General features: G+C 35.9%; 1 protein-coding gene across 2 annotated transcripts in view; it reads left to right on the top strand.

The window, feature by feature from the left end:
• PTPRK (protein tyrosine phosphatase receptor type K) overlaps positions 1-25600 on the top strand; it is a 374688-nt gene that overhangs the window by 145899 nt on the left and 203189 nt on the right. For both annotated transcript variants that reach the window (XM_084201677.1, XM_084201678.1), the window contains exon 4: positions 24572-24653. In XM_084201677.1, coding sequence (XP_084057803.1) covers positions 24572-24653 — 82 coding nt within the window. The remainder of the gene's footprint in view (positions 1-24571; positions 24654-25600) is intronic.

The following is a 25600-nucleotide window of genomic DNA, read 5'->3' as shown; positions in this document are numbered from 1 at the left end:
GGGAAATATTTTTGGTTTGTTTTTGAAGAATGTCTAAGGCCATTGGTCATTAGGAATTGTAAGTCTTTCTTTTTTAGTAAAAAACATTTGGAAGGGACTGATAGTGACAGGAAATTGAAAGGACAAGTAGTTCTGATGTTTATTGCCATCTCATTAAGTTAGTTTAAAGTGCAGTTAATCAGGATGCATGGGTTAGCCCTCAGAAGTGAAGTTTGAGAACCCTGTGGCTTCCGTGTGGTTTTTGTTTATCTGCTGCACTGTGGGATTTGTTTGGTTTCTCTGAAGGGTTTCAGTTTTATATTACCTTGTTATTGTCTCCCCATAACTTTTAACATTGGGTTTATGATATAATACCGGATAAAAATGGTAGGAAACATTCAGTGAGTTCTCTGATCAGCCTGTTGCCTGACTTACAGCACCTTCAGAGAACTATTTTTTCCATTGGAAGACTTCATTCACCCATTTTCCCAGTCTAAAGAGCAGGAAACCTGGTGGGCAGGTTTTACAAGCTAGTAGTACAGAGAGATTAAAACTGTCAGAAGACTGGCATTTGAAAATTTGAAGAACTGCAGTTTGAACTGGGAGCTTTACTTACTGAAGGCGTAGGAGCATCCTTGGGGCATGATTGTAAAATGAGGCTGTTAAGTCTGGCTGCATTTTCACATGAGATTAGGAACATATTTCCCTCCCCACTATTCTCAGCATGGGTCAGCCAGCATTAGCTTGGTCCCAACAGCTTCCCAGGGTTTAGTAGGGGAAGCACATCCTGGCCACAGGAAAGTATGAGGCTGTTTCATCTGTGATTTCAGTTTTGTTACTGCCCAGAAAAGGTGTTACAATTCAAATTTATTGAACCTAATTTTTTCCTTCCTGTTTGAGGCTATGCAGAGCCACTCCCTCCACTCTGTGTGCTTTAGGACTCATTGGACCAACCCACTGGTTTACCCACTGAGCCTGGCAGAAAGACCTAACCCTTCAATAAGAGTCAGCAGAGTTTCTTTTCCTCGTGGAAGGATGAGCTTTGGTGCTGTCAAGAGGCAGCACTGGGCAGGCAGGAGCAGTTGAGACTAAGGAAGCCAGCCTTGCTAATCGGAAAGTGCTGAAAGCCTCAGCTGCTTGTTAAAATGTTGCAAAAACTATCCAAATTTAAGAAAAAGAATTCTTTTTTTCATCCATGAAGTTTTTGTGTTTGTAATTTAATGGCTCATTTAAAACACTTACTTATGTTTACATATCTGTAAATCCCCAGTGTTTCTTATGATCAAAAGCTGGAAATTACAAATTGCTGCAATACTTGGGGATCTGAAAGTAATCCGTGAATATACTGTCTTGATTTCAGCATTTTTTACCCTTGTTTTCTGAACAAGCAGGGATCTATTCTTGAGACTGTGAAACAAAAAGGAATTTTTATGGATTTATGTATTAAAAACTGAACATTCTGCATTACCTTTGGAAAAAAATCACCTATTATATGTGTTGTGTTACAGAGATCCCTTTCATGATTCAGTGTCAGCCGCTATTTATCTTAGAGTGCTCACTTTTAATATTTTGTTCACAATTTAAATGGGCTTTATAAAGCAGTTTGGTTACTTAAAAAAATTTAATTTAAATCTGCTGGGTCAAAATGTTACCAAATTGTATTTATTGGTCTACAGTAATTTTTGCTGTAAGTTTCTAAACATAGTCTTCAATTTCCACTTTGATACTCAAATTATGATTATCTTCTAGTAACTACTCCAATAGTAACCATGACCATCTAAAGATGGTTATTTTAAAAATTATGTATCTAAAATTATTTTTAAGAACCTGAAAACCTTTAAAAGCGTTTCAAAGTAGCACTTACAATGTAGTAAAGATAGGAAAGTTGATATGGAAAAAAACTATAATTAACAACTGCTTCTGTTTTCAAAAGACAGCTTTAAGTATGTTTTTCATATTAGAATTAAAAGAGAGACAACTCCCACTGCTTAAGTGAATTTGTTAAATATGGGGAATTTGCATTCCTGCCCTTTGAAGGATACAGGAAGGATTGAAAGCCAGAGTTTTGCACTAGACAGCTGTTTTGTCTGGCTTATGGTAGATGAGATGTCAAGTCCATACTTCAGCGTAGGCTTCACGTGTGATTCAAGGAATGTTTGAGAATACAGAAATTGAAAAGAAGCTTCTCTTGGGACCTTTCAGAGCAGCTAATGATTATTAGCTACAATATCTAATGACCTTTTCTCATTGTAGTCTGTTATACCTTCTCCTGTGCACAGCAGTTTTTATTTTGCTTCCAATCATATTAATTAGAATAATTTTTGTCATAGCAACCAAGCCTTACAATGTTTTGTTGCTAAGGGGTTTGTTAAAATGAAGATAAAGTATACTTAATTGGGGATTTTTTTTATTGTTAAAATGAGAACAAAATACACTTAATTGGATATTTTTTTTAAAGTTAGTGTGACTTTAAATGAGTGGGTTTTTTTTTTCCCCCGAGTCTTCTGACATGCTTGGAACTTTCTATTCTGCTGAATATGTGTAGGTTCATTACTACTTTTTATTTCCTTTAATAAAGGACAAGATATGCAGAAGAAAAAAACCCCTAAATTCTTTAAGAAATACTCTACTGTTCTTTCTGTTATTATGGGAGCTTTAGAATCTTTTGCTTCTAAGCAAATAGCTCATTTAAGAAGCCTCTTCAAAATTGAGTCAGCCCCATAAAAAATGAAAAATGTGATTTTTTATTTTGGGCAATACCCTGTGAAAAAGTGGAATACTGGGAAGAGTTACACTGTGGCTATTAGAACTGTCCTGCAACTATGTTATCCTAGAACTATGCTCCTAACCTTGCTGGGATGTTACTCTTAGTAGAATATACTAAGCCAGTAATATGGTTTTGGTGCCGTGAATGTTAAGATGCAATGTGGAGAGTAAGGTTTCACTTGTATGAATGGTTATTTCTCTAGGTAACTAGTTAGGAAACTTACCTAAAGGGAAACCTCTGTCTAGCCTTCGAGGAGGAGTTGTTGTTGTTGTTGTTGTTGTTGTTGTTGTTGTTGTTTTGATAGCTGTTTTATAGGAGTGATCCTGCATTCCATAGGAGCAGTCTCACAGGAGTGAAATTTTTCTATGGCAAAACAAAAAAAGTACATCAAAATGAAAAGCTGAAAGGTTAAAGCAATTTCAGCTAACATGGACCTACCCTCCTGTGTGAGAGGGGTCTGGAAGGATAAACGTAAGAGGGCCAACAATATCCTAACACTACTGGACCCAAAAGCTGTTGTGATTTAAGACCAGAGCAAAGGTGATTATTACAAGGAGGAGGAGATCTTTTAAACAGTGCAAGCCATACCCTAATGACAGTAATAAAAAAGGGAGTGAGAATGTAAAACAGTAACACACCAGGCATAAAGCATTAATGACTGAAATAAAAATAAAACCACTTCCCCCTGCCCCCATCCTGTCCCTCCCCCCGCCCCAACCCCCTCACCCCATTCTCTCCCTTCCTCCTTATTTCCTCCAGCTTTTATTGCTGAGCACAATTCAATATGACATGGGATGTCCCTCTGGCCAGTTGGGGTACAACCATCCTGCTCTTGCCCCCTCCAAACCTGCTGCCCATCTGCAGCCTCCTTGCTGCTGAGGCAGCGTGGCAGCAAGAAGGTCTTGATGCTGTGCAAGCACTGCTCAGCAATAACTAAAACATCCCTGTGGTTTCAGCACTGTTTTGGTTAAACCCAAATTGCAGCATCATATGAAGAAAATTAACTGCATCCTCTCTAAAACCAGCACGTGAATAAATGTACAAAAATTGAGTACAAGAGATCTTATTCCCTTCGTGTGAATAAATTGCTCCACTTAGACCTCTGAGTCCATGGAAAAGAATTGTGTGAGAGCAAGTGTAAGGATGATTCAGTTGATACTTTTTGAGATTCAGTGGGAAAAGTTTTGAGCAAAGGTTCTTTGTCAAGGCCTAAATTTTCTCTTGAAAAATATATATTAAAAAGACAATGTGGAGTTCATTTGCCTACAAAAAAAGAAATTATGTGTAGGAGTAAAATATCTGGTCATAGATCAGGAAGGTGAGGGAAAACCCAATAATAGAATTTCAAAAAGAAATCTTCTGGAAGCTCTGCACTTCAGCATCCTCACAAATGAATTAAATTAAAGGTTAAGTAAGAGGTAATTTTTTTCCAGACCATTCAAAATTGTTTTGGATTGTCAAAGCTTGAATTGCATTTGAAAGGATGAGAAAGGGATACTCACAAGACTGAGCCAAATAAATCTATGATAAAAATATTACAGAATAAATTATAGGTTTGAGGAGAAATTCCAACTACTAGCATCTCATGATGGTCATGGATGATGGCAAAGGAACTTGCCAGGAGGAAAAAGCTGTTGGATGGATTGTGGAATTGCTGACTAAAGAAAAATAGAACATAAAAAATTTCAAAGGGAGAATTAATACAGAAAGAATAAAGTAGAAAGCTTTTTGGTATTAGTTCTAATAGCATCAGGTTTTGACTGTTCTGAAATGGTGCTTGCCATGCAGCTAAGTAAGCTATGGTTAAATAAAAGAAAAAGGCAGTTTAAAAAAGAAAAACAACTCCCTAAACTTTAGGGGTTGGTAAAGAGCTTTCAAAAGCAGGGAAAACAGTAAATATGTGCTTTCATTACATGTATTTCACAACAAGTGGAGAAAAGGGTATTTTCTTGCCATTTATGGTATGTCAGGTAAATACTCTTGTATTTTTTTGGGTAGTATTATACAATACAGAACAATTTGATTTGATTTTTTTTTCTGTCTGTATGATATTTGTTACCTTTACAGCAATTGATTCATGTGTTTATGAAAATTTGTAAAGTTGATCAAAGTGTGAAGAGCAATTTTAGAGTTATATTTAATTTTGGAACTCACATTTTGACAGGAAAAAGTAAATTTTGTGTCAAGTAAAAGTACAAGAATTTTGGAGCTTCTGCTTTGGAGAGAACATAACAGGATGCCTTGTATAAACTTCTGGCATTCTTACAGAGTCCAGAGAGACTTATGCTGTAGGTAGTAAAATGATACAAGTTACAATAGTTTAGTGCACTTTTTTGGCTTTAAGCCATCTAGAGGAAAGGCAAGGTTGTCTACTCTCAACCTATTCAGCTTTCATATACTTCAGAGTAAGTTCTAATCTAAAGGGTTCTTCAGATATGAGATGGTGTTCATGTTGCTAAGTGTCACCCTTACTTCCTGATGTTTTTCTTTAGTGCATTAAAGAAGATGTCCCCTTGAGAGCTGGAGTTTTTGGTCATCCATTTTAACCATCTTTCATCCTGAAAGGGAAAAAAAATAAAATGGAAGTTCTTTATTATTCAATGTACTGTAAGTAATCATTTCCGAAAAGGAAAAAAACGTATAGGGACCATCATATTTCTCATTGTGCTCTTGTTGACAGCATTTGCTGGCCAAGGAAACATACATCTCATTAGCTAGGAGATGGAAATCACTGAACTGCTGCTTGAAATGGCACATGATATTAAAGAATTTTTAGAGCTTGAGATCTCTCCTCCTAATAAGCAGAAACCTCTGGATAACAGGTTTCCTTTTTTATTTTTTTTTTTTTTTTTGTGTGTGGGTAGAATCACATTCTGATCCTTTCCTCTGCTTTCTCTGACTGGCATTCATGAATTATATTTGTATGTGAATAAGTATGTAGATATACCACCTATTTTTCAAAAGAATGTGGGAAAGCAAGCTGCAAGCCAAATAGATAAAACTATCTAAGGTCCTAGTGTTGACCTTGAATCTACTGCCTGGAAGATGTTCAAGAGAATACAGAACTGGATTTTTCTGAGGGATGCACAGCAAAAAGATAAGAGGCAATAGTTACAAGTCTGACTGGATGTATGGAAAAAAAGAGAATTTAAGCACTGGTGTTACCATTCAGGCCAACATTTGTATATTTAGCTTTATTAATTTCCCTGTCTGCACTTTGCACACTATCCTGACTTTATGGATGGAGCACATCACTGGTACATATTTCACAAGCACAACTTGTCCTGTGAAATCAAGAGCCAACTCTTGACACCTGGGCACAAACAACTGCTCTTAGTTGCAGAGAAAAGACTTGGAGCTTTTGAGAAGAAAGGAATGAATGTGTTCTTCACTAGCACGATGGATTGAAACATAGGCAGGAGGAAAATGATGAAGGCAAAACTCCTCTCTATGCATGGAATGAAAAATTTGGAAAAGAGGCAAGTGCAAAATACTTTCTGACTCCTAAAAAGCAGAAGTTTACAACAAATATGTTTGAACTGAGAACCATAGGAGGTTGCAGAGTGTAAGCTGTGTGTGATCTTCGTGGGTGGGCTGAAAACATAACAGCTAGACAGTGCTCTTTGCAGTCATTGACATATGATGGGTCTTTGATTTGTATAAAATAGATTTATATTTTATTGATTCATAGCAAGCACATTTTTATAGCAGCAAGCAGCTTTTTTACAAAGGGAAAATATGTAATGTAAGTGACAGTGAGTCAAAAGAATAATTTCAGGAATGTGAACAGTCTGATATGCCAGTAAAATAACATTTATATGTTTGTTTTCAGTATGTGCTGAAGCATATGCATTGAACCTTCTTAGGTAAGGGGAACTAATTCTAGGTGGGTGGTACCCCAGACAGGTTATGAACTACTATTTCAAGAGACCACCAAAACCAAAAACTGAACAGACTTCAGTCACTTAACTGATAATGCAGTCATTAATACTCATATGTCTATTTATAGCACCATAAAAAGTAGATCACTTATAGGTAAATGTTACCAGGTAAAATAATTGCTCTCTGAGATGCAGGCATTTAGAATTCATTTGTGATAAAAATACCCTTTGTTTTCAAGAATAATTATGTACTTTTGGTAAGGCTTCATGGTCCATGAATACAATAAGATTGGTTAGTTTTTTCCTAGGTTCCTAGTCCAGGTCATGTACATTCTCTATGTCTGTTAGCAAAGCAGCAGACCTGCTCCTTTAGCAAGTCCTGCCCCATCTATCAGCAGCAGTGTACAGGGCTGCAGCTTCAAACCTTAGCCTGGCAATCTGCTTCCTGTCCTGCTGAGACAGTCAGATTTCAGACCTCTCTTAAGAAGCATTAGCACATTTTTGGTATATGAGTATGAAAACCAGATGTAAAATCGAAACAGATACAAAAGCCCTATATGTACAAAACTGTGTAGTTCCAGAAAGTGGGACTAGAAAACAAACAAGTGATTGTTGAAAATTTATCCCAGACATGGGCAAAGGATCCTAAGGTTTGACTTGTAAATGGATAAGTGGAACACTGAGGAGGAAGGGGAGAACCTGACCATTTTTGTGTCATGTCAACAGGTGACACACAACAGGCAGTGTAAGAGAAGAGGAAAACATGGTTTCAAATCCTTTGAGACTTTGCTGTAGTTGGACAAGGTTTTTATGCTTAGCAAGAAGCTTCTATTAACAGCACAGAGAAATGGCCAAGAAATGCTTGCCTGCTGTTCAGTAATACTGTGTGAACACAGCTTTTTGTTTCACATATATTTTATTTTGTCTTTTAGAAGCTAATTTAGTGCTTTGTTCTTAGAGAAGTATGTAATTGCTTGATTTGCTGAAGTCAGTTTGTAAATTGGTCAAATTTGCCCTAGTAAACACTGAAGACTTTTTGTTTCAGTGGAGTATTTAGCTGCATGTGTTTTTGAAAAGTGGCTTTCAGGTAAATTGGTCTTGCTGGTTGGATCAAAGTAAGCATATGCTTTGCTGGCAAGGACAACTTTGAAATGAGTTAAGAGACACTCTCACATCCCAGGGAGAAAATAGTGTATGGTAGTTAAGAAACAAGATTTCAGGCTTTTTTTTTCAAGCTAATATGCTTAATTTTTATACAGATGCTCCTGCATGAGTGAATTAAAAGGACATTAACAAGCATTTTCAGATAATCATGTGAATAAATAATGGTTGGAGTTGATGATCTCAAGGTCTTTTCAATCCTAAGTGATTCTATGATTCTATTAATTTATTTTTGCTTTAAGAAATTCAAACTTCTGTTCCAGACTTCTGCTGTCAGCTATGGGACACTTTCAACTTTGGACTTGATTTTTACTATACTATCTCATAAATGAATATATTGTTTATGTAGGAAGCTTTCATGTATCTGTTTGAAAAATATATTAATACCCTTGAATAGAAGCTTCATGGTCTTTCATGAATGAACTTGAGAACTTTAAATGAAAGGAATCTAATTACTACCCTCGAAACTCCTTTTGGAGGAGTGCACAATCCTTTTATCCTTTGTAGAGAGGGCAAAGAAACAGTGAAAGAAGAGATGGTCAGGAAGACTGGAAGGGGGAAACAAAGAAAATTAGGGTTTGGGAAATAATATTTTCTTGAAAAAGGAAAATTGCACATCTTTTTAAGGTGTACTCTGACTTGATAAACTGACCAAACTTACAAATGAAGACATCATCTTGAATTCAGCAGTTACGTTTCTTTTTTTATGGAATGTCTTTTTCATTAGTGACTCCTACAACTGGTTTGGCTAATAATCTATGAAAAAGGATGCTACCCTTTGGTTTGTCAGTGAAAAGCATTTTGGCTTGACCTCATTTTATTGTTGAGTCTATTCATTAATGGCCTAGTGGGAAGATTTGGGTTTTTTTTCCTTATTTAGTCTTACTGATCAAAAAGGCAGCAAAGTCAAAAGAGACAACCAATTAAGAATGGTGTGAACTCAGTATAAAAATGTTCCTTTTTAAGTGTGTTAGGCTTTATTTAAATTTTAGAAGAAGTTTTAGTAATTACTTTTATGTAATTTAGTTTAAGTATGAAATTATTTGTATTGACCTGTCAAGGTAGCCCTTGTTAGAAACTGGTCTATCAAAATGGTGTCTTTTCCAACTTTTACCTAGAGAAGTTTGTGTATGAAGTATGGCATCTGTTCATCTAGCTACTCTTGTCTGACATCTCAGTAACAGTCTTACTCACAGGTAAATATTGGAATACAGTCCTCATTGCTTAGTTTTTAGAGAGGAAATGAAAATTTCCACAGGTATAATATTCCATTCCTTAGTTTCACTTTCCTCAGGCTACATGCACTAAAAAACCTAATGTCAGCTAACTGCTGTGAGCCTAATTTCACATTGCATCAATTTTAGGAACTCTTGTTGCAGGGACAATTTTTATCTAATCTTTTTTTTTTTTTTTAATGGAAAAACATAAAACCAACCAAACTCAAATCCTGATTATTTCTTTCTGTCTTATCCTTTGATTAGCTTCTCCACTTTCTTTGGGTATAAAAAGTGTTTGAAACTAAATAAAAATTTAACAACTGAGACTAAATAGTAAATATTTACAGTTTTTGATGTATGGATGTATAAGAACATGGAGAACATGCATCAAAGAGCATCTTCAGAATGAACAAGCTGTTTTTTGTGTGGTAGGTAATGTGATGGTTTATGTTAGAGCTCTGTAAGCTGGTGGAATCACGAGGTGCTGTAGTGACTTAATCACACAGAGACGCAAGGGTCTGCTGAAGATAACTGTCTGAAAATAAGCACCCTGTGTCAGTGTCAAAAGCATTCCCTTTAATGGTACTTCTGGATTTTCCCCCTTGGAAATTAAAATGTTTAATAATTAAAAAGTGTAAGTCTTTTTGTATGTCATATGTATTTCCATTTTGGTTAAGGACTATTCTACTATCACAAGTTTGTGCTAAGGATATGTTTGGTTATTTCTTTCTAAATTATCTAAAATACCCTTTTAACATATGTCCAGCTTATCTATTTTTGTTTTTGTTTAACTCCTAATAGTAGCAGGAGAGTATTTGAGGCATACTGAGAGATGCTGCTGAATTTCTGGGTTTTGCACTTCACAGAATTGTGTTTTAAAGCCCCAGAACCTAATCACTCTTTTTGTTAATGATTGTGTGCCGCATTCTTTTGGTGCTCACCAAAAGTTTACTTTGCATACAAGACATAAAGTTTTTTCTAGGTTGAAATCAGACATGTCTAAATGTCTAAACAATAAATTATTCAGCTTGAATATTATAACCATCTGTTCATATTTCCTTATACTCAAAGTAAATTGTCATGGTAATAGTATACTTCCCTTTCTACTCTGGGCCTTTATGTAGTATGTGGATGGAGTTTTACGGCAAACAGAAGTTTTTATTGAAGCTCTCTTACAATTTCTTGAAATCTTTTATGTTGCTAGAGAGAGTGGAGATTAAGACAGTAAGGGGAAAAAAACCCCTATGTGCACATGCAGGTGTGTGTTAATACCCCGACATGTCCTTAATAAATTGCTTAGCTCACAATGAAAGGAATTTTTTCCTCAGAAGTCCATCCTAGATGCAAGATTTGAGGCATTCAATACCTTACAATGAAATAGCATAAGGTGAAGAGGAAGGAAGAAAAGAAAGCATGACTGTTAGTAAGGGATTGTTCTCCATATCTCTCAGGCACAAGACGAATAGCCCCTGAGTTCCCTAGATATTCTGACATCCACTGAATTTATTGTTCTGCAAATACCTTGAATTTTTTCACATCCAGAGACCTGTTTACAGCACAGAGATGGATCACACAGGTTTTTTTCTTTAGTTTGTATTGTCCTTATTCATCACTTACTTTTGTCAGGACCGTGATGTTTGACTTTGGTTCTGTGCACAGGATTGACTAAGCTTAAGCCAAGGATAGCCAGATATGCCAAAGGACAAAATGACTATTACTCAATTTGTCGTATCTGCCATTATTAAACAGTAATCACTGTAAGGGAGGGGAACAGAAATGCTTTGAATAGCCCTGTCCTATCACAGTTTACCTTGATCGAAATAGAAGTCTGCTTTGCCAAGGTGCACTGCTTATTTCCCATTCTGATTACAGAGGAGAAGCCATCCACTGGGCTATCAGTCATTGCAGCTATCAGCAAGTGCTGATAAATTAAAGGTGATTGAATATTTTGTAGTATTTTGGTGTGTTAGCGAAACATTTTCTCTTTGCTGCCTATGAAGGAGCTGGCCATAAAATTTACTGATCATATTTATGGCTCTCTAAGCAAGGTGTGCAAAAGTAATTTTAGCTAATGTTATGAAGTAAATTAAAAAGGATAGGTTTTGTGTGGTGTTTGTTTTAAAATAGTTAAATCTGGGTGGAGCTTCCGTGCTCAAATGTCATGAGTTGAGGTCCTAAGTAAACATGGGTGTTGAGCTAAAGCTACTGTTCAGGTTTGCAGTTTCAGCTTGCTTTTCAGAAGTAATAGTCATGCTGCTTTTGGTGACACATGATTAACTGAACCTCTCTGGGGCATTACACAGTCATGACAGAAGATCTAATCACACCAATTTCCTTACATATCACAAATACTTCTAATTTAATATTTTATTAGTATTTGGTTACTCTTTATGTTATTTATTATGCATCCTTAGCCAAAGTGTAAGTTACCTGACTGAGCAATTAAATACAAAATTTTAAAGTTGTCATTTCAGGCCAGGATAGCTGAGGAGAAAGCACAGTGGAGGAGACAGCCTGTTTTTTTATGTGAATGTGTATGTTCTGGTATCTAGTTTCCAGTAATGGAGACTTTATCAACTTTCTGCAACTGGCACACCTCAGGCTTTGGTTAGTGACAGGACAGGGATTGCCTGAACGCGGCCGACACACTCCACTGAGAGAATATAATGGTTGGTGCTGTGTGAACGCTGTGGGGAGATTAGATCTGTTTAGAATTCTGGAATCCAAAGAGCTGGGTGTTGTAACTGGAAAGCCTTGAAACCTCAGGCTGAGGTTTGGCTGGCTGACAAGGTTGGCATATCTGGCTTGAAACTGCAAGAAGAGAGGGTCTGAAATGCATGGCTGAGGTACTTGGAAGCAAAGCAAAATTCTGTTTATGGAATTGTTTTTACATATTTCTCTGTCATGTTAAGTTTTGCCTTCACAGACATATGGTCTGTTCATATCAAGCAAGAGTAGAATTTTCCTCTCTGTGTGTGTGCGAGCATAATTTATATCTGTGGATGAAATGGAAATGGGCAAAATAACTTAGAAAAGTACTATCAGCTGAGAAAGTGTTAGAGAAGCAGCAGCAAAAGAAAGTACAGCCCTCCAATTTCCAAACTGATTATAGACAGATTATTGGAAGAAAATCTGAAGAATGTGAACAATACAGATAACTCATGAAATCTGTGACTATTTTATTTCCAAAATTCTTTAGGCACTGGCTCTTGCATTACTAGATGTTTTGGAAGTGAGATAAAATCTCGGACTACTTGTAGTATGATCTAGGGGCATTATGTCTGTGTTTTTTCCTCCCTATTTGGTGATACCCATTACACCAGATGTGACAAAGTAATTAGTTGGAGTTTGGAATTTGCGCCAACTGAATATTAGTTTGGTGTCTTTGTTGCCTTGTGATGCCTTGATGTTCGTGTTTCCAGTCTCATAGCTGCATTTGTTTTATTTCTGCACTGGCCTTTCAATCTGGTCTTAGATGGAAAATGTTTACTTACCTTACCAGAAGTTTCCCCACTATTTTAGCTTTGTATTTCAAAAGTATAGGAATAAATTTTGACTTATAACTATTTTAGTGTTCGAGGGTGTCAGCAATGAGGAAGCAGAGAATGAGGCTTAGGCATAGTGTAAAGCTCCTGTGAAGCCTTGGTGCTTACAGGAACAAGAGAAACTTCAGGTGACATCTGAATAGAAGACCTAAAAGAAAATTGTGCTATGGAAGCAATGTGCACTCAATTTTGGAAGAGAGGACACTAAGCTTGTCAGATGAGGATGGAAATAAATCTTAGTTTTATTGAGAGATGCATCTTGGTGATGGTACTTTTGCTTTGAAAGATGAACCAAGGAAATGGAGTAGTGGAATTATTCTTTTGGACATGCCAACTTTGAAAAGAGAGACAAGGAAGGTGGAGCTGTAGTTGTAGGAAGCCTTGTTTTCACATGTGCAAATTGAGTGTATTCTGGGAAGGAGTGAGGGGAGCAAGGTGGCAAATGAGGAGAGTGTCTGGAACACAGAAAGCTGTCAAGAGATACCTGATAGAAGGGAACATTTTGTTGAGGAAAGGAAAAATGAGGAGAAATGAAGTTTGCATAAGGAGAATGTTACATGTTAATTTTACCCTGAAATTATTTTTTTATTTCCTAAGAAGGGTGGTGGAAAGTCTGACATTGAACAAAAACATTGGAAGTTGTTTTAGGATCTCCATGTTTGCTTTGGTAGTGTTGTACAAGTTACCTTTGACTTAAGGGAGTGTGTCTTTTACAGAGTTAAGATGAGCTTACTCAGTGTTGTATGTCAAGTGCAGGTATTGCACATTGCAATCAGTATTCTTTAGTTCAAAGCTGCCAGGAGATGTGGGAAGGAGAACCTAAAAGTTACATGGAAAAAAGCTGTGAGTGCAAGGGAAAGTAGAAAGGAATCTGGTAACTCTATGTGGAACAGTGGAACTTATAAAAATATATGAAAATGTTGCTAATTAAAAATGGCATTATGAATCTGACAGTTTATCAGCAGTCTTTGGATAAACATAGTTAATATCTGCTGAGACACAGTGCCCTGTTCATTGTGTGTAATCAATACCTTGTCCAAATTCAAAGTATGTATTGGCACATGTAAGCACATTCACACACACATCTCTATATCAATTACTAAATGCACAAATATTTTAATATGCTATAAATAGATGGCTTGTTCTCAAGTGTCTCTAGTATCTCATTTGGACATTATGTATATACAACCAGATGTATATATGACCAGATGTTTTATATATATATATATATATATATATATATATGTTAATATATACATGTGTGCATATATAGTTGAACTTTGTGCTACATTTAGGATTGTGGTTTTATTTAAAATATTTTTGAGAATTGATATCCAGATGTAGTGTAAACAGATCAAGGCCTGTAATTTTTAACACAGAGATGGATTTTGAATAGTTTTTGTAGCTCATCTTTAGAATTGTGAAAATAAATATTATTGCACATGTATTTAAAATGTGAGAGCATAAAGTAAATGTATATTCTATAGTGAACTTTGCTAATTTAAATCTACATGGATTTTCCACTAGGAAACAAAAGAGAATTTGTGACAGATACTGGCACTGCCTTCTCAGTATTTATTGTGGTGGAGCAATGTAGTCTTGGCTTTTGCCTGGTATTTGTCTTGGTTGTTAAAGCTGTGTTTTAATGTTGGGAATTTCTTGTGGCCTGTGGTGTTCTACAAACCTTTGTGAACTGAACATGATGATAATTGGCTGTGACTGCAGAAGCCTCAATCTGGTGAGGAGAGAAATCATCATTCCAATCACAAACCCTAATTTACTCCCACTTAAGAATTGTCTTTGTCATCTTTTATAAAATGTCATGTAAAAGCACTGTGTTGAACATAATGCAGAGTGCTGTGATACAGATATCAACTGGATCCACTGGTGGGATAATGTCCCTGCCCCCTCAGTGGAAAAAAGGGCAGTTTAAATATAGGTTATGACTTTCCTTTAATAGCCAGTGGTATCTTTAATAACTTACAATGGCTTACAATAATGAACAATGAACCTTGAGAGCAGAGATTCTAAAATGTGTTTGTCTTGGGCTTTAAATTTATCTTAACCTATTTGAAGGTTACTGGTAAGGATGTCCTTCTCTCTTATCTGCTCATTGTAGATAAAAATTGTAATTTTACAAGGTGAAAGGTTAGTACTCATCTATGCAGTCTTTTTCTGCCATTTAATAATCCATCTGTTAGAAAATTATTTTATAGGCATATTAAAAATATGTGTTTCAAATTAAAAGAGGCGATGGTAAGTTTGCTCTGCTCATTATAAAACCAAAGCTATTTCAAGAATGGTAATTGCTTGGTGTTTCACAGCTATTTTTCTGAACAATTTAAAAAAAAACCAAGTTGGTGCATTATCCTGAAAAAGTTCAAAGAATGTGATTATGAATGGTTCTTGGTTATTTCTCTCTTTCAGGAGACAATATTAATTTGGGAAGAATTTTTGCCTTCCTTTTTCTGTGGAGAAAAATGATACATTCAAGTGCAATACCAGAGACCAGAAACATTACTCATTTTGGTAGGCAAAATTGCTGAAATATCTTATGTGGTACACCTATAGAAGAAGCAAAGAAGTTCTGCTCAGTATTAATCTTCAGCACTTAAAAAGTATAAAATGGATTTGTTTTGAGAACAGAGAGACCCTTTTCTCTTGAATTTAGAATTCATCATTCCTTTGTTTGACTTTTCAGTTTAGCTTGTTTGTTCAAAGGCTAGTTGAAGTATCAGATGTCTTTGCAGATTGATAGTAGAAGGAAGGTGGAAAGGAAAGCAACTAATAAGACTTTAGTGGATGTATTGAAGTTAAGGGTTTTAAGGGGGGCAGAGGAAATTCTTTGCCTCAAGTCTCTGTCTGGTTAATTTTTGTCTCTGTGTGATGTGCCTGACTTGACTTGTCAGTAACTTGTCTTCTCTGCTCTGATCCAGTTTCATTTGTTGAGCTCCTTAATAGTATGTAACTCCTTCATATTTCTCCCTGCAAACTGAGAATATAAGCTAGATACCTTTAGCTTTCTACTCCAAATAAATGGAAAAAAATGACAATGATTCTGTGTTTAATTCTTTTACTGTTAATGATATAATGCCTAAAAGCTCTAAAAATATCCCAGAAAAATATACCTGGAGAATCCCTTTTGAGTTAATTTAACATATCGGTCATTGCCAGTGGTGGGGAAATGTAGATCTGGTATCGTTCCTGTCTGGTGTTTATCTACTTAACGACACAGACAGATTTCACAGCTATTACTTTTGCTGTTTCGTCTTCTTTACTACCTTTTTTTACTTCCTTTGCTGCCCTGAAAAATAAATATTTCACTGTTACAATCTCAAATGCAAGTTTCTGCTCCAAGTAGGAAATTAGGGAATTAATCTGACTTGTCTGATTTCATTAAGCAAGGCATGTGATATTATGTATAAGCAAGTAGTAGTGACAGTTTAAATGGTTTCAATGTTCCTGGTCTAATGTTTTCAGAAGTAGGAAGATAATATTCAGACAGACTCGTTCAAGTTACATCTTAGTATCTGGAGGCCTGGCATATCTGGTGTATTTAGAGACCTTTTCAAGGTCTTTCTCTTGGTAGTTCTCTATGTAGTCTAAGTGAAGGCAAAATCACCAAAACCTGGTCCCATGTGTACACCCTAGATATGACATGCACAAGGATGTCAGTGAATATATATTGAAAGATTCAGTTAATTTTGTTTGTTTGGGGTTTGTGGAGTGGTTTTGGTTTTGTGTTTAGTTTTTGTGGTTTGCCTTTTTTTTAAAAAAACTTTACAAAATTAAATTTTAGAGTGAAAACTGTGGGTACCATTGTGTATCTGTGGAGATGGATTTTGGTTTTGTTTTTAAAGGTGTATCAGTTTATGAAGACAGAGGCAAAACTTTAATCTCTTTCTTCTTCAGGGTCTCAATTTCAATGTATCGTGCTCTCATGAACCACCTGGTTCTTCTGGTTTTGCTTTGACAAATCCGAATTTTGTAGGCTTTGCTGTCACTTTACCAACCATGAAGAATTAATTTCTTTCAGTTGTAGTAGGGATAAAACACAAAGAAGTTGAATCAGTTATTAGGCGTGGCTTGGGGTTGTTCTTCTATTCTAACCCTATGTGGAAATTTTTCTGCTTACATTAAAGGTGCAGCCTGTCAAACTGATTTGTTCAAAGCTATTGTGGACCAATAAATAATGGTTAACAAAGTTGAGCTTGCATTCCTTTGCTTCACTGTGACAAAAGCCATTTTATACTTGATTTCTTTGCAGTAATGTGCTTCTGGATAACTTGCTTGTGTTGCCTTTTCCATGCAATTGTTTTACCTGTAAATTAGGGCCCTATGATTATCCTTGATAAATATATGGATTTGCTGGGTCTGTAGTTACTGATGATAAACTGTCATCACTAAAAAGACTGTAATGACTACTCTCTTAAACTTCTGGTTCATTTAAACAAAACACAGAAAAGCTTTGAGATGCAAAAAAAAAAAAAAAGAAAAAAGTATCAAAAAAGCATACAAGATAATTTATGGAGTCAGCTCCATAGTCTAGGGCAGCATGATCATTAAGGCTTGGATTCTCACATGGAAATATGGGAATTAACACAACAGATTTTGGGCTTTGCATTATAAAAAACTTTCTTGTTCAAATGTCAGCATTTGTCAGTGAAATATCTGCGAGCTCACCCTACAAGTGCCGTGGGTAGGGCAAGGCTGTTGGAAGTACAATGCATTGTCCCTTGAATGTGTCTCTGCTTCTCTGTGGCTAAAAGTGATTGCTGGAGAACCTTTTACAGCTCAAAACTTTGCTGATGGATGAAAGTATATTTTTACTAGGTTATTAGGGAAAGGGGAAAGCAAACCTTTCCAGGTGACTATTTATTCAAATAGTGCTTCCATCATCCCACAAATTATTCATAGGCAGAAATCATCATAAAACAGGCAGGTGTTAGTTGGTAGCCAGCATTCTGGCAGAATACATCTAGTAAATATTAAAAGTTGTAAAATGCATACATGAAAAATTTCAATTTACACTTTCTACAGAAAAAAGGATTATATTCAATCCAACCCATAGTGAGTATCTGGAACATACATGACCAAAACAGAACTTAAGCCCTTCTGTTTAATATAAGTGAAATAAAACTATTTTGTAGGACAACAGTTTCAGAAAATCAGAATGGTCAAAGTTGAAAGGCACCTCTGTGGGTTATCAAGCCCTGCTCAAAATTTTTCCACATGATAGGGAATTCCCAAAGGTCATTGGAAGTCAAAAAAGGACCGACCTCTGCTGTAGGCTTGCAGAAGTGGCTTTATTCCAGCCTTTTCAGGTAGCTAGCCATGTTCCAAAGAACTGCTTCTGTGCTACTGGGAAGAGTTTCCTTAAGGTTTTAGTCTATGGCAAAAATAAACAAAGCACTGAGTTTGTCCCTTACTGCTTTGTCCCTTTGTCTCTTACTGCTACTCTCCCAATTTTAGCCTTTAAATTTCATGATTTACAGTGCTATCAATATTTTGTTGCCCATGGTTAAGAGTCATGCCTTTGTACATGGCATTACTGTTATTTTAAAATCTCAGTTATGTAAGATCTTTCACCCTCAAATATATGTTATGTTTTTTGGGTGATCTGCTGTTTATGGGCTACATAAGGATGTTTTTTCTTCAAGTTCTTTAGTTAGTCAAGAGCAGGGTGGGATTTTACAAAACTGTAAGTATTCCTACATGATAAACTATTACTGCTCCAAAGCCAGAGTAGCTGTATCCATGTGTGGTGCTTCATCCAGACATTTTCTAGGAGGAGTCTAGAAACATTTGGCATAAGCAACTTGAAAGAAGCAAAGATAAGTGCAGAGATGTGATTTTTTTTTTTTTCTTTCTGGTGTTCACTGTGTTACTAACACAGTGGTTTGCGTGGTCACTGAGTCTAATTGCTAGCTTTTCCTTCCATCAGGTAATTGTCATACAGGTCCTTCCAAAGGATTATTATGCTTCATATTAATTATCTGTTTTGCTGGAACATGTATCTTGTTTGTGGAAGTAAAATATTGTTATTAACTCTCATCACGTTTGAATTGTTTAGCTCAACAAAACCTAACCTACTGTTCTTGCTTTCACATAAAGAGATGATTTTACACTTGTCGTGTGGCTTTGTTTTTTGGTTTTTGTTTTTTGTGTTTTTTTTGTTTGTTTGTTTTGTTTTTTGTTTGGTTTTTTTTTTTTCTTCAGGGATTGAATAGGTAGCTAGGTCACTTACCACTAATAAATTGTTTAAAAGATCACCCTTTAGGACCCTTTGAAGGCATGTTTTTTGTGTGTGATTCTTCACCAGAGAGCACGAACTGAGATGAATCTTGGAATACAGATTTCCCTATGTCAAGTGAAACTTGAATGTAACTTTAGGGATGAGAGGAGTTGTGAATGTCAGGGTTCTTTGTAGGTGACCCTGAGATGGTCAAAGAATCTGAGATGACCATCTCAGCTGGATACCAGTGAGAAGACAGCCTTAACTTCTTTGGTTTCCAATGTCAGGAGGTGTGTTATTGAGGAAAAAAGAAGGAATTTGGGGTGAACTGGCCTGGCCGACTTGAGATTCCAGAGTTTTCACCCAAGTGTTTGATTTGCTGTGCTAAAGTTCTCTTGGGTCCTGTCAGCTGCACAGGCTGCCTCACAGCATTACTTGAGCAGTCAAGTGGAATTAATTATGTTTTCATGATTTCTAAATTAGTTCAGCAAAATTGTCTGTAACTTTCACAAGGGAAATGCTTTTTATTATGTCAACAAAATTTTTGTATGTTAGATAAAATTTCTTTAGCTGTCCTTTTCAGCTAGCTTCCATTAAGCATTTCTTTTGTAACATGACACTGTTTTCATGTTTATATTGATTTTTAGTTTCTTGGTAATTAAAACCTTTGATTCAGTGTTTTAAAATGCATTTAACACTGTGAAAGCATTGAATAGGGCCAGAAACTTGTCAGTGAATAGGATTTGTTACTGTTTTATATATAATTGGTCTTGCTCTGCATGGCATTTCTTCTGCAGAGAATTACTTCAAAACAAATTTCCTTCTATGTGTTGTTTAACCTTTATCAATTCTATTGCAAGTACTAGGTATGAGTATATTTGGAATACCCTACTGTGCAGTTATAAAACTGAAAATTAATGTAAGAAAGAGGTGTGTATGAAGTAGAGAAAAACTTAAAAGTTTTCTTTTTATATTCTTATGAAAGACTGAAGTTTTATATCTGATGAGGTTAATATAACATATCTGGTGAAGTTAGTTGATATAACTTCACTGCTTCTTTTGGTTTGAAGTTTGGGGGTTTTTTCTGTTTGTTTGTTTTTGTGGGTTTTTTGCAGGTTTTTTTCAGTGGTTTTGGGGTTTTTTTTGGTGCTGTACTTTGGTTTTACTGTGTTTTATCACAGATGTGTTAACTTCTGTCTGCACACAGCTCTCTAGTGCACCTTTCCACTAAGCACTGGAATTCATCTATGTACAAGCTGGATTTCAAATAACACAGCTAATAGAGGGCCTACTATGCCTGAACAAAAGTATGTTGTAGGTTGAATGCTTTATGAAAATTACGGTATCTAATTTTTTCCTTTTAAAAACTTTTTTATATTTTCATCTCCAATTCTTCTTCATCTCTCTCTAATTATATGTGTTAGAGCCAAGCAGAAAAAAATTGTCAATGAAACACTACATTTCTGTTGTAACTAAACCTTTTAATGCTGTCTTTTATCTAACTGAGGCATTACTTTCTGTATATGATGATGTGGCAGGACTGATGTCAAAGCTGGGAGATTGTACCTCCTTCACTACCATTACTGGTCAGATCAAGTCAAGTGGAGAAAGAACAAAGAAGGTCTCCAAATTGTACTGAAAACACCATTCTTGCTGGTGGTGCATTGCTTACAAGAAAACAGCTTTTGCAAAATCTAGGAAGAATTGTATTACTAAGGATAGGCTTTGGGCCACAGAATTGTTTTCCCTCTTTCTTGACTACATTAATTGACTGGGTATGCTTTGGGAGTGTTTATTTTGATCAGTGCCTCAAATGACCTAATGATGGTGTTGCATAAACTTTTGGATCCTGACAAGAGTTAAAAATTCAGTGAGGCCAGTCTTTAAGAAGTACATTTCTTATATGCCTGCAAGTGCAGGCTTAGCCTTTGTGATGATTACAGATGTATTGCTAGGGCTGTGAAGCAATGTGGAGGTTTAAGTATTTCTTAAGCATTAAACTTCAATAACTAAATGCCTGTAGGAGTTTCTGCTGTAATAATTAATACTTTTTCCATGGCATTCAAACACTGTTGAGTATTTAAATTGGTCGAAATGTTTATTTCTGGAATAATATTAGATAAATAGTGATTGTCATCTTTGGGATTTTAGGGCTGGGATATGAAAAGGTATGTGTTGTTTTCCAGTGCCTAAACTAAAACAGCATTTATTTGTTTATTTATTTATTTTTATTTTGTTCTTCTCATCATACACCTAATTTTCAGCTTTCAGCCCTTTACAGATTCACAAGTATATAGGTAAGAGTGATGTGATTAAGAGAATCTAGATCTAGTTAGATTTCCAAATGTCCCTCTGCACAAACTTATAGTGAAGCCAAGCTGCCATTCTTTAAGATACTTCCTTAGTTACAGAATTGTGTCATCATGTTCATATGGGACCAGAGTGGGTGCCAAAAAACAGTACAAACACAGAAGTTTGTAGGTAAAAGCTACTCTGGAATTGCAAAGACCGTATGTAATTATGAGATCCTGTAGAAGGACTCGCCAACTGAGAGTGATTGAGAAATAAAATGACAGGCACATTTTAGTGTTGATAATGAGATATAAAAAAATGCACACTTCATGAAATCCAAATTTCACACACAGAATGATGGATTCAGTTGAAGCTTGCCATTGCCACTCTGCAGCAAAATCATGGGGTTCATCAAAACAGCATAGAGCCCAGTGATGGTTGAAAGAAGCAAAAGTGTTAAGAATGGTTAAATAAGTTCAGTATAAATTAGGTAATGGTGTTAAGCTGTTGAATAAATTATGACTCACCCATATTTTGATTACTGTGTGCCAGCTCTGCTCTCGTTATCTTCAAAGAATATAGTGTTGTTAGAAAGAGCTTTATAGAGGAGGATGAGCATAATCAAAGAAAAGGGAATGGTTTTTATATGAGATTGGCTGAACAATCTGGGACTCTTCAAATTTGAGACAAAATTACATTTACATTTGGGATATATACTAGAGGTTTACAAAGTTGGGAATAATATAAAAGGCTGGTTGGGATCAATTTGTCACTGATTTGGGTCATTAAATGAAGTCTGGTACAAGTGGAAACGTCTCTTAATGCTGTCAATAGTAAACACATGGATTTTTCCAAATGGCACTGTGTTAACTAAAAGCTTGCATGGTTTTAGGGAGAAAATGGCCCAGTATATGGACAAGAAATCCATTAGGAATGGCTAAATATGTAGAAGTGTGTCCAGTTCAGGGAGTTCTGGCCCTGAATTTAATTTGTGCCTGAATGTAGCTACTTCATAAACAAGGGTATGCAATTTTATTTGGAGAAGTAAATGACTATTTGTGTATCATCTTGGAACTGTGTAGAACATTCTGGGATCAAGTCTGATTCCTTTGAGTAGCATTTGAATTGCCTGAAATATTCAGCACTTCCCATTCTCATTCATTGTGTCAGTCCTCGTACAAATGAGACAGGATAGTTGTCTCCATAACTGTGCTCTGTGCCAGCCCAATTCGTCCCCTGGAAACATTTTCTCTCTCTTCTCCATTAAAGAAAGTGAGCATCTCTCAGAAGTGCACTATAAGGACATGCAATTAAATTGTAATAAGTGGAAGGACATTTATGGTTGCACAGACAACTAATGTTTTCTGGCGAGAGTGATAATCTGAATTATTTTTCAGCTAAAACAGAAGTGTCCAAGACATTCTTTCTAGGACTGGAAACTGAATAGCAGTGCAGATGAAGTGCAGGATTCACTCCGAAAGACTTGTGGCTTATTTGGATAAGCCCACTCTGGTGAAAGCAATGGCTCAATAGTCTATTTTTTCCTCAAGAAGTTTGTGTATTTGAGGAAAAGAACTACCTCAGATTTTTGCCTGACTTGTCAGCATTTTGAACTGCTGTTTTCACCTATGTATGCAATTGCCTTTTTCTATTTCCCATTTTAAATGTGAAGAGATGTTATCAAATTAAAGCCTGATAATAATTTTTTAAACTGAGGAGCACTTTTTGCTTTATTTCATCTATAGTTATGAGTTATGAATGTTTCATAGTTGTATTTGTACCAATTATGAATATAAAAAATGATACTATATATATGAAATCTCAGCTCTCTATCTTTTTAATCACTGTATTTTTCTTTTTCTTACCTTGTAAACCTTGTCCCTTACAACTTTTCATAAACTTCTTGACTTTCCATGTTCCTCCATGTTTTCTGGGTTTTTTTTTTGTTATTTTTCTTCTTCTCATGGTTCTCCATGTCTTTTATCTTTCTGTTTTCTGTGTATTTCTCCTTTTCTGATAGCTTCCTACTCCTGCTGGATGGAGATTACTAAAACTCATCTAGCAGAGGGCAAAAAAAAATGAAGTAAATGAATTCCCAGCAGTATCCTAAGAAATGTAGCTTTCTGTCATCTGACTCCCTGGGTAAGCAGGTATCAATACACAGTAGAAGAACACACTTACACAGTCAGAGCTTTCCTGAGAATTGGATCTAAGTTAATTCCAAGTGAATTCATAACAACCCAGTTAGAATGAAGTGCAAATTTAGTTCAGTTCTTAGCATTGGTGCTCAAATTTCTTAACTAGGCTTTTAGAAGCAATGTGCTTTCAGAGTTTGTGTATGTTATAGAACTGTATTATGCTGTAAAGAAGCCAGTCTGTCAGAAGGACTTTAAATAACAATGTTTGTTTCTTACTGAGTTGACTTCCATACCATGCAACCATTTAAGTAAAAAAAAAATGATGATCCAAATTATTAAAGAATTAAAGATATTTATATTGATCTTCACTGAGAACAAGTGCCAGCTCTCTGAAAATGCCTGAAGAGTGGGTAGACATTGTCAAACAGTGCTCTGGTCAGAAATGTCAGTGGACAAGGCACACTATGAAAGTAGGACTCCCAGACACTAAATTAATTTCCATCATGCTGTTGTTAGCCAAGGCAGGAGCAAGAAGCAGAGAATAAAGTGGTTCTTGTAACTAAATTCTATTTGGGTGCAAATAAAATTAGAAGAAAAAAACGAAATTGGCTAGAAGTGCAGTCTTAGCAAGAATGTCTGGAGAAACTGGAAGAAGAATTATAGTCCAGTGCTATCAAAATATACATTCCCCACAGGCATCCTCTTTTTGCAGTCAAAGCACAATTTCAGGAACTCTCTGAACCACCACCAAGCAATTCTTTGTTATTAACTGCCCGTTTGGGGTGGGACAAGACGCTGGATGTGACGACAGTGTCTTCTTCATATGTAGGAATTCCTCACTGTCTTGCAAGAAGGAAGAATGAAGTTAATGACTACTGCATAAATCTCATGCCACAGCTGTTCATTTTGTTGCCACTGGGGACTGCCTCACTATTTCTGTGTTTTCCTGTGCAACTGTGCTGCAGAAGGTTACAGGAGACTATATTGTGACCCCAGGAAGAAAACAAATTTTCTTGAAATTGGTTGATCACTTATGTGCTGTGATGCCTATCCTGTCTGAAAGCAATGGCATTCATTTCAGAATTGAATCATGTTTGCACATTTAGCTGAGATAAAGCAGTATGCAGTTAAACCCGTTTTTTTCTGGTGTGCTATGAACAGCAATCCAAAGCAATCCATGTATATGAATAGTATGGAACTGCACCACACTGAGTAATAAATATTCCATTCAGTTGTCAAACCTTGTAGGAACTTCAACTAAATGAAAAAGGCAATGTGTCTTATATCTACACGCTTGCCACCGGGGGAATTCTGTAGAAATGAGTGTTGTAAACATTTTTTCTTTCATTTTGACAGGTAATATTTGAAGCTGAAGTCTCAGATGGAAGAAATGGCTACATTGCCATTGATGACATCCAGGTCCTGAGTTACCCTTGTGGTAAGTAATGATTAAAAGCTGCATTTTTCTTTGTCTTTTCAGGACATATATGATATTGCTGTGGACTGCTCAGTTTTCATCACTCGATCACTGATATTCTTTGTTCTTTCAGCAGTATTTTTGTTGCGGCTTCCAGGAAGAAATGTGATTGCAATAGTGATTTACCTGGGTGAAATATTTTTCTGCCAGAAGTAAATTATACAGGGATTTAAAAAAAAGGGCATTCTTCAAAGTCTTTTCACTCATACACAGTTGGTGTGTATAATCAAAATGGGTTTTAATGTTAATGTATATACTCACTGATTAAAAAAAACTGAATTGGCAGACGCTTGTAGGAGGTTCATCAGATTTTATAGCCTTTTTCTTTTTTCTCTTTCTTTTTTTCTAAACAGACAAAATAGATTTAAAAAAAAGGGGAAAAAAAGGCTTCTGGCTGTTGAACTACTAAGAGATTGCATTTTGTTTATTTTTTTGTGGACAGGTTTCAGGCATTTATGTTTGCCTTTCCCTGCTAATCCTGGGGAATAATTGCATACATGCAAACGCAAGTTATGACAATGAGAATATTCTACTAATAAAAGGTTGTGAGGAAGAAATTGTTACTGTGCATTTCTGGCACTTGTTATCAAAATTTTTTTTGCAATTTCTTTCTGTTTAATGCTTCTCATCTTCCCCTAGACATACCCTCTCTAAAATATGATTTCATTCTAATGTACCACATGGCTGATAATTTAATTGCTTGCTGAAATGGCCAGGACACAAAAATATCCTGCTCCAACTTTGCAAAATGATGCCAAATAATAAAGTTCCAATGGCAACCTCACATCATGTTTTCTTCTACTCCAAACCTTTTAAAATCATAGCTCTTGGGTGCTACCAAGCTTACAGGGTATTTGAGTGAGTTACCTTTTTAATATTTCAGCCACCCCGGCTATCTGTTGCCTGTA

This window comes from Fringilla coelebs (assembly GCF_963513975.1).
Source record: "Fringilla coelebs genome assembly, chromosome: 3".
In the NCBI taxonomy this organism is placed as follows: Eukaryota; Metazoa; Chordata; class Aves; order Passeriformes; family Fringillidae; genus Fringilla; species Fringilla coelebs.
The sequence above is the reverse complement of the archived record's forward strand: the minus strand, read 5'-3'. Positions and strand labels throughout refer to the sequence as shown.